This window comes from Aulonocara stuartgranti (genome assembly GCF_965226115.1).
Source record: "Aulonocara stuartgranti genome assembly, chromosome: 6".
Lineage (NCBI taxonomy): Eukaryota > Metazoa > Chordata > Actinopteri > Cichliformes > Cichlidae > Aulonocara > Aulonocara stuartgranti.
In genome coordinates this window covers 31,962,258-31,972,152 of record NC_138944.1, presented here as the reverse complement: position 1 = coordinate 31,972,152, position 9,895 = coordinate 31,962,258, and the positions used below count along the sequence as shown (strand labels likewise).

The 9,895-nt window shown below is 40.8% G+C and overlaps 1 protein-coding gene across 4 annotated transcripts; it reads right to left on the bottom strand.

Annotated features, from left to right (window-relative positions):
* Positions 1-611: 611 nt before the first annotated feature.
* Positions 612-9,026, bottom strand: LOC309708933 (uncharacterized protein). 4 transcript variants are annotated; one of them, XM_082537293.1, is made up of 6 exons: positions 8,633-9,026; positions 6,792-6,925; positions 4,123-5,075; positions 3,864-4,041; positions 3,629-3,760; positions 612-2,779 (listed from the first exon to the last, which is right to left on the bottom strand). In XM_082537293.1, the coding sequence occupies exons 2-6, from the start codon at positions 6,907-6,909 to the stop codon at positions 2,079-2,081; spliced, it is 2,082 nt and encodes a 693-aa protein (XP_082393419.1). In that variant the 5' UTR covers positions 6,910-6,925; positions 8,633-9,026; the 3' UTR covers positions 612-2,078. The 4 variants fall into 4 exon arrangements, with proteins under 4 accessions (XP_082393419.1, XP_082393421.1, XP_082393420.1 ...); XM_082537295.1 differs by lacking the exon at positions 8,633-9,026 and adding an exon at positions 8,247-8,621; XM_082537294.1 differs by lacking the exon at positions 8,633-9,026 and adding an exon at positions 7,779-8,191.
* Between the last annotated feature and the right edge of the window lie 869 nt (positions 9,027-9,895).

Genomic DNA, 9,895 nt, shown 5'->3' with positions numbered 1-9,895 from the left:
CTATCATGACTGAAAAAAACATAAGTAAAAATTTCAAGTTATTACTGCAAAATTTCAGCTTGGTATCCCAAAATTTCAAATTATGTTCCCAATTTCAAGGAATCGGACAGACAAACAAACAAAAAAATTTAAAGAAAAAAAAGGAAAATCAGTTAAGAAGAAGAAAAAAAAAAAGTAGAAAAATGGCTGTCCCAATTTGAAACATTTTTAGTCTCAGGTGGAGAAATATGATTTACAGATTTTCATTTGTGAAACTTGTGATGCACAATAGTGTAAACAGAATTTTGTGTTGGATAATTGCTTTGCAAAGTATAAAAATAATAAATAAAGTAAAAAATACAGTCCTGCTTAAGTAGCTTAATGGGGCTCAAATTAAATGATCAAAATATATTCCAGAATAAACATACTCACTCACTGTAGAACGTTGCTTTTCCGAATCATATGCATTATATTATTTGTTCACTGTAGCTGGTAATTATGTTACTTTATTCCACATGTTGTCACTGCAAGGTTCTTTTAAGTTTGCCATAAACTGCATCGTTCTGGTCTTTGCAAAAACTACAATATTAAACCTGCCCTAGCATATTCAGGCCCTGAAATCCCAAACAAAGTAGTGTTTAGAACTTTTATTGTTCAACATGACATGTCCCATACATTTAGACAGAGGCAACACATGGCATAATTAACCACCTACATGGCTTCAAATTATTGCCTTTAGCATCACAGAATTAGAGGATGGTACCTTTAATCATGTCGGTTACTCGGCCTTTAAAAGACGACAAAATCAGGTGAACCCGAATTGTTATCTGGCTAATAAGTAACAATCGAAAACAAGACTTAATAAGCATTCGCCACTTACAGAAGACTGGCTTCATTGTTGATTATTTCATGACATTTAGTTTCATTTCTGGCTAAATGTCTGAAAGAAGGTTCAGATTCACCTGATTCTTAAACTGCTTAATGGGCCACTATAACGCTTAGTACAAAAAATTTCAACCAAATTTCCACATACACTATTAGCCTGATAACAAATACTGCATGAAAAACAAGTGTAATCACAGACTTTTAAATCAGTCACTCATAATAATAAGTGTGAGTGGACTATTCCAGTGGCTCCAGGACAGGTAATCAGTGACAGAGTTAGGTAAAAGTGACCTCCAATATATAGAATTTTAAACACTTTCCAAGATGTTACATAAATTAGTAGAAATATGTTTGGTTGGTGTTACTGAACATTACTTGGTGTGTATCTATTTAGAAGCCTGTCTACACTCTTCAGGGAGTTAAATTTTTTAAAGTTAGTATTATTTTCATGTAAATTCGGGAAAAAAACTAATGAAAAGAAAATCGGACCAGTCAACCAATCTGAGAAAAAAACTTGTGACAGTAAAATTTCAGTCTAGTAGACGCACATATACTGCTTGTGTACTTGAGACCCATTTAAAACAGCTAATCACATTCTTTAAATGTTCATCCATATTATAATGCAGCTGAAATGTGTGCTGAGCTGTGTCTAGCACTGCCCACACAACGTTAGTGTACAAGGTTAGTTTACCAAGTGTGGCTAATGTTTCTGTCCGTGCAGGTAAACGTCCACACGTCTGTGCAGACTGTGTTCATGCACCGCTCCAGTAGCAGTTTCTGCCATGGCCTACACGCAGCTGTTCACTTTTTTAAAAGATCAAAATATTTCCATACCGCACTGGTTAGTGCGTCTGTCGTCTGCTTGTTTTTCCACATTGCTTGCTTTCAGGTTCTTGTCACAGAAAGAAAGAGAGGCGTGCTGCTGGGGCTACACTCCTACATAACACCTACACCTTAGAACAGTTTACTGGCATTATACATTAAGAAATATGAATATTTTGCTTATAGCGCTAACATTTCTTGCGATGACTAGTGAGGAAAGCAACATGTAGTCGCCTGCCCGACTAGTGCTGCACATCCCTAGTGTGAAAAACCACACAAAAGTATGAATAAAGTTCTAATCACAGAGGTAGTCCCTTATTTCCACATCACCTTGTTCCTGTTTTACTGTCTGAAGTCTTAATAATACTAGAGGTACATGTCTTTTAAATACATCATCCATCTTTCTTGTCTGTTATGCACATATTAATTGGAGAGTTATCATCGCTGTGTGATAAGTCATCATTCCTCATATTGAACGCAGACTCCTCCTCGGTCTGAATCTGCTCGTGTTTTCGTCTGTGGAGCCTCAGGCTTTGTGAGCGGCTGAAGCCTCTCCCACAGATGTCACAGCCGTACGGCCTCTCTCCTGTGTGGAGCCTGAAGTGATTCTTTAGGCTTGAAGCTCGTGTGAAACTCTTCTCACACTCAGGACAGTCAAACTTCTCACCTAAGTGGATTTTCTCGTGTTCCCTCAAGCGGCCGGACTGGTTGAAGCTCCTGTCGCACACGGAGCAGTGGTAGGGCCTCTCTCCTGTGTGCGTGAGCCGATGTCTGTTCATGGCCCCCGAGTGGGCGAAGCTCTTCCCACAGTCCAGACAGGAAAACGGTTTCTCTCCTGTGTGAACTTTATAGTGACCTTTGAGTTGCCCTTTCTGGGTGAACTGTTTCCCACACAAGGTGCAGCGGTACGGTTTCTCTCCAGAGTGAATTCGCATGTGGATCTGAAGCGCAGACATCTTGTGGCAGTCTCTTCCGCAGAGGCCACAGCAGTAAGAGCTCTTTGGTATGTTGTTATTTGACTCTCCCCGCACTGGCGGTGATGGAGGGCATTCTTTTTCACTGTTTGCAACACGCTCGGGATCTTTTCCAGACACTGTGGAAATGTAAATATGAAGAGCTAAAACAAGCCATTTGAAACCACCAAAAAGAACAAACAAAAAGTTAAAGCTACTAGATATTGTATGTTGGAATATAAGTTTGATGCAGTGTCTGCCATTCGTTATTTCTAAAATGGAAAAGCATCATATTTAGCTAAATTACACCTAACAAGTTTCCTGTTACATTGTAAAGTAAAATTACTGGTTTAAGATGTTGCTGTTGCTTTAAAAGTGAAGGCTGTCACCCAACAGCTTTCACCATTGAAAGTCAAAGCCCAGAAGAATTATGTGCAACAATAACCTATAATTACCCCCACCTCTTTAAACGACTGCTATATAGTGTTACTTAATGCTGCTCTAAAGCTGGGATAAAGAACACATTCTTGCCCAGCCACTTTATAAAACACATAGACCTTTTCCACTTGTGCCTACGTGGCTCAACTTCGACTTGATTCGGTTTTGGTTGTTTTCCACTACAATCGAGAACCACCTAGTATACTCGGAGTCATTATAGCAACACCAGCGAAGGACCAGCGAAGGTCCAGCAAAGGTCCGCCAAAGGCCACACCAAAGGAGTATGACAAAATGATGCTGCTCAGTGTGTGGCTTTTTCTCAGATTCAGGTACCACTGTATTGTTTTTTGTGTGGCCATTTCCCTTGTTGCCAGGTTTCAAAAATGACGGATTTGATTACCAGGTACTACCTCCTAATGGGAAACCTTAAAAACCGAGTCGAGCCCAGTCAAGTAGATACTAGTGGAAGAGGGATATTAGATAACCTAGTTACCCACATCCCAGTTAGTGACTACTCATCAGCAGTAGGATTTGCTGTTGTGTATTCTTACTATTGAGAGGTTGCTGTTCTTCCTCCTTTACTGTAATACTAATTTCTGTGGTGCTTTCCTGACGCTGCTTTTCAGTTTCTTCTGGTATGGTACAGTCCTCACCAACAGACACCTGCTCTGGAGTTTCTTCCACTGGGAAAAAACAACAACAACACAAAAACAGCACTGCTGATCAAACATGTTTACACTCCTCTTAATGCGTAAAAAGACACTCTGGAATGTCATGTTTACTTACCGCACAATGGTTCCTCTTCTTCCTCCTCTTTCACGATTACATTCATATGTGGGGTGGGAGCAGTGTCGTCCGGCTGGCCGATGGGTCCTTCTGGGGTATTTTCACACTGAGCTGCTTTTTTAAAACCCTCTGAGGAAGTGGGCTCAGTTGCACAAGGCACAGTCTGACTGACAGACACCTAAAAACACAATTTCAGAAGAAGAAATGGAAGTAAATAAAACACAGATACTACTTTTGAATATCTGTGTACTGCCACTACCTCAGAGCTGATGCTGCTGGCCTGATCTCGCTGGGAAGATTCTTCAGCTGCAGCCTGAACTAAGTCTGACACAACCTCTGTATCTGACTCCTTCTTGCTCTGTGTGCATGACCGTTTATGGTTTCTGAGAGTTCCTGCCAATGAGAAGTGCCTCCCACAGTCTGCGCAGGTGTATGGCTTTTCCCCAGTGTGAATCCTGGTGTGCCTCCGAAGCTCTCCAGGAGCAACAAAAGACTTATCGCACTGCGTGCAGCTGTAAGGTTTCTCTCCCGTGTGAGTCCGCATGTGTGTGGTCAGGGTCCACTGCTGTGCAAATGTCTTTCCGCAGTCAGAGCAGTGGTAAGGCGTGATGCCAGTATGGAGGCGCTCGTGTCTTACAAGCGTACCTGACAAGGCGAAGCGTTTGTCACAGAAAGAGCACTGGAAGGGTCTTTCTCCAGTGTGAGTCCTCTGATGATCCCTCAATTCAGCAGCTGAGTTACAGCTTTTCTCACAGTCTGAACAGGGAAATTTCTTCCTCGTAAAGCCTGCAACAACCTCAGAGTGCATTGCCTCCAAGTGCGTTTTCAAGTGCCAGTGACGAGAAAAGCTCTTTAGACAGATGGAGCAGTGGTAAGGCCTCTCACCAGTGTGTGTCCGCCGGTGTAGCCGGAGCTCCCCCTGACTGGCAAATCTTTTCTCACAGAAAGTGCAAGGGAATGGCTTTTCCCCAGTGTGAACCCTTTCATGGATCATGAGAAGCCCCTTTTCTGGAAATCTCTTCTCACACATGGAGCACGGGAAAGGCCTCTCTCCCGAATGAGTACGTAGGTGACGCTGAAGCTTAGAGGCATAAGGAAAGTCTTTCCCACATACTGAGCAGGTGTGAAGAGAAGGCGGTTTTTCATTCTCACTTGGACCAAATGTCTTTGAGGGAGCATCTGCAGGTATGGCACCGGGGATGGCACTCACTCCTGTGGAAACACAAAGAACAGATCAGCAACCAAGAATCTGTGTGAACAACTAACACCATGCTTAGAAGCACTTCAGAAATCAGGTTACCAGATGTTGTCTATAAAGCTGACTGGGCGAGGGAACTGCCAATATTTAATTTTGAAACAGTTACCAAATAACTAAAAAATTAAACAATAGAGTCAGTAGCCTCTCCAATGAGCTTTCATCCTGCACACAGATTCCAGCTCCACGTCCTTCGAATGTAGCTGCTGAAGATGGTCCTCATTTGGACCGTACAATAAGTTCTGTCAGTGAAGCTGGCATCTGTCTTACCGTGGAGGAAGAGACTCTCTGGAGAGACAGCTTTAGGATATCAACAGCAACGTAACCAGCCTGCAGACATGGACACACGAGACAGGAAGCGCCGGGGCCGGCTGATTAGCAGCCACTGAGCAATCAAAATGAGAGCAAGAGGATTGCTCACTAGTCAAACTAATCATGGATCGCATAGTTCTCTCTGATCGTCACCAAATACACAGTCACATGATTCATGACCAACATTAAAATTCTGAACCAACTGAGCTGATTGCCAAAAAAAAAGTAATTATCTAATAAACTCAGACACACTTTGTGAAGATGGTCAAAAGTGATGGATTCTTCCCCATCTTAGATCAAACATTATCACTACTGTTTTTGCCAAAATCCAAAAGTGGCTATATTCATTTATTTTAGTTTTTCTCTTACCAATTTATTTAACAATTTCAGAAGCAGGCTATGCTTCTTCAAAAAAACAAAAAGACAAACTAGTGGCAGATCGGAGCAGCTGCAGGACCTTTGGAAATAATTCTTCTTGAGAAGTATATTAGAGCATTTATCCATCTATAGTTTGTTTACTCTGGTGTAAATCAGTTTATGAGTTTGTAAACTTGTAGCTTTTTCCTGTGATTTGGTTTCTTTTCACACAGAGGAACCAAATGTATCACTACAAACCACGTGACAATATCCAGTCCACTTATTTCCTGAAAGTAAATACAGGAAGAAGGTGCTGTGTTCTGGATGAGTGGAGAACATGGAGAATTTATGCTCATATCACAGCTACTTAATAGGCCGTACTGATGTACTATGGTACCCGCCCGCATCCCAGAATGCAATGCATACATGGCTAAAGGGAAGTGTTTAGCTCTAACTTGCAACATATATCTGGTAGCTGGGTCAGATTGCATTCATGCTATAAATGAAACGCTTTACAGTTTGTTTGGAATTGAACTGAGACCAAGGGTCTCGGTCCAGCTGTTTTCATCCACACCAGCGTGCGATCACCATGTTCACATCTGCACAAACAAACTGCAACAAACCACAGTCTGATTTTAAACAGAATAAACACTGCAGGTGTAAAACTGTACTTTCTTTGAAACTAACTAAATCTGAGAGAAAGAAAGCCAAAAATGCCTTTTCTGATAGGCCATTAATGAGGAGAGGACATGCACAGATGACACTCTCTGTCCAGTTAATTAGATTAACAAATGCGCCTAACGTGAGAACTTCCAATTTTCAGCACACAGTTATACTGCTACTGTGTTGAATTACATTGAATAATAAAGGAAGGTACATGCCTCACACAGGAAATCACCACAAACCACAAGAATCAAAACTCCTACGACTCACACAGTATTTAAAACATCGCTAGTTTCTATTTTTCTTGTCGGTGGTTAATTTTTGCTGTTTTTTTTACTCACTCAGATCTGAGAAATCCACTTCTTCACCATCAGAGTTGATCAGCCCTCCAATCTCTTGCTGATCATCTTCAGTAAGGATCACAACTGAACCAAAGTCTTCTGGGTTTTCAGAGCCCATCTCTCAAATATACAGCCTGATAAAGGTGAATAACTGTCAGTAAACAAACACCAAAGTAATAGTTCACACCAAACTACTGTCTGCAGTTGGCTAAAAGCATCAGACTTGTTTTAGACTCTTTCCTTTTGGCCCCTATATTATAGGTCTAAAACATGTATTTGAAATAATGAGAGCAAAAACATAAGTATTTTAGCATTACACTACAAAGGGACATATAAACATAATTCCCTGATTTGGCTTCCTGAGTAGTTTTATTTATCATAAATATAATTTTCTCTCATTTCCTGATTTGGATCAGCACATTGTGAAGAAAAGGAAAAAAATTATTGTGTGTATATAAGTTGTTTACTTGGGTGATAACGATTACAAATGTTACAAGCACAGACCACACAGAAAACATATTTCTTTGAAGAAACCATATTCAAGGTACTTCTTATTAGGATTAAATGTTTATCAGAATTAAGCATGACATACTGGCAGCAATAAAATAGATGTGTATTACAAATGCATTAATATATCAGGCAGACATCGGCCTTGGCCAGTGTTCTTGCTGACTGCGATTGGCAGATGATGAGATTTACTGTTGGCAGTAGCCGATGTTTATCTGTTGTGTCATCAATTTTGTGGTGGCTAAATGTTCAAAGACAGAGAGCAGAAAGATGTTTGTTTGTTTTTTTTAAATGAAGATTTATTAATTTCTCTGGCACAAAAGACGGAATAACAGCTAAAGAAAAAAAACACTGGTATTAAAAACTAGTATGGGTACATAAATTCACAAGTGGGGCATCTCAAATGATTACAGTGTTGTTTCTGATGTTATTACATTTCATAATGAGCCACAGATTTTTATTTAACCCAGCTGTGATTACCTCATTAGGTTGATTCATTTAATGCCACAAATAACCCACTGGGGCTCACATAGTGACTGATGTTCTCTTCATTTGGTTGCAGTCTGCTTAAGCTTAGATCCATCGACAGATGGATCTGAGTAATAAAGGCATTCTTGTCACAGTGAGCAAACTGCCTCCATCGTCCTGCTCAAGGACACTTGGGCAGCTTAGATGCTGCTCTGTAGAGGAGGTGAACCAGGCTGGGCCTTTAAATCTGAGCTGCCTCTTCAGTGACCTATATTACTGTGAATTCTGTGTAAAAATAAATAAATAAAATAATTCAGCAAGCTCTGAAGTGGTCTGCAGTAGGGGAAGCTGTACTCAGATCTGTGTCAACTGAGTGTCTCGGCTAGCTCAGTAGCATTAGCTCGGAGGGGCTAATCTGTCTCATCCATGAAGTGTCACATTAATGTTGACTTAAGTTAAGCAGCAGCCTGACTGACTGACCTGTTGGTGTATATAAGTCGTGGCAATGAATAGCCATCTCAGCCGGAGCAGACGCACACAGTAGTACAGACAGTTTGACCTCAGGCTGAATGATGCCTGTGAGTCGTGACGCGGCGGTGACCAGCGCTTTGGTCAGCCACCATCTCTGCCTCCATCTACTGTTATTAAACAGCTAGCCACTAACGTTTACCAGCTATGCTCATCTTAGCAGGTAGCTATCAGCCCCCTTAAGCTACAACCGATATTCAGCAACTAATAACAGGTCCCACCGTCTCATGCTCCGACGTTAAAAGTGATAAATTTGCGCAGACTCCCCCTAAGCTCTGCAAACGACGCTAACTCAGCTAGCTAACACTTAACAACAGACAATAGACATTTTGACCAACCTCTGTATAGATTTTTCCCCCAGGTAAAAAAGTAGTCGCTCGACAGAAGTTTATGGAGACGACCTGGAAATATTTCTACGTCTCCCTTGGGTTCATGTTCATGTGTTCACACAGTGTCAAATTAATGTCAACTAATGAGTTACGGCAAATAAGCGTCTGGATTTGATGACAACCTTTCTAGCTTTAGCTTCTAGCTTCAAGTATCGTCGGAACTTCCGGTTGGCCTTTTAAATCAAAATAAAAGCCTCGGTAATAACATTTCGTGGAGCTTTTTTGTCAATTCGCAAACATGCAAAACCGTTTTGAAATGTGTTAAAACCGCACTGCAGTCAGTCATTCCTTAAATATTCAAATAGAAGAGGATCGTCAAGCACAGGTGTAACTATTGGAATTCTCTGCTGCACTGCACTAATAAATGCAACATACAAAGATTAATACATTCACGAGCTTCTGCTATGACGCATTCAATTATGTCTCTATTTACATACAACTTTTTTTTTACTTTTCAAGTGCTGCAAATGTCAAATGCATGTGAATAATGTGCTGGCCATTTCATTAGGTAAACCTTGTCAACAACTTATAAATATAAATTCACCCAGTCGCATGGAAACAACTCAGTGCATTCAGGCATGTAGACATGTTGAAGAAGAGCATCAAATCACTTCAAACTCAATGAGGAAGAAAGCCAATTTAAGTGTTTTTGAATTGGACACAGTTAGAAAAAAGAGAAAATATCCTGTGAGCGGCAGTTCTCTGGGTGAAAATGCTTTGTTGATGTCAGAAGAGAATAACCAGGCTGCTGCAAACTGCTAGAAAGGCAATAGTAACTCAGCCACTCATTACAACCAAGGTATGCAGAAGAGCATCTCTGAATGCACACTTATCATTTTGAAGCGGTTGTGTTACAGCTTTCAAGAACACACCAGGTGTCACTCCTGACATCAAGGCTCACCAAAATTAGATATTAGAAGATTGAAGAAATGTTGCCTGATCTGACAAGTCTTCATTTGGACAGTAGTGTCAGAACTTGTTGTAAACCGCATGAAAGCATCCATCCTGGCATGATGTAATGACATGGGAATATATTTTTGGCACACTTCAGGTCTCTCCGTACCAACTGAGCATTGTTCAAAGCCTACCTATGCACTATGACCATGCCTATCGCTTTAATAACATTAATGTACCTGGGTTAGAAAGTCTATGCATAAGATAACCTAAAATCTTTCTGGAAGCCAAACACACCTTTTCAGTACCACGTTGGAA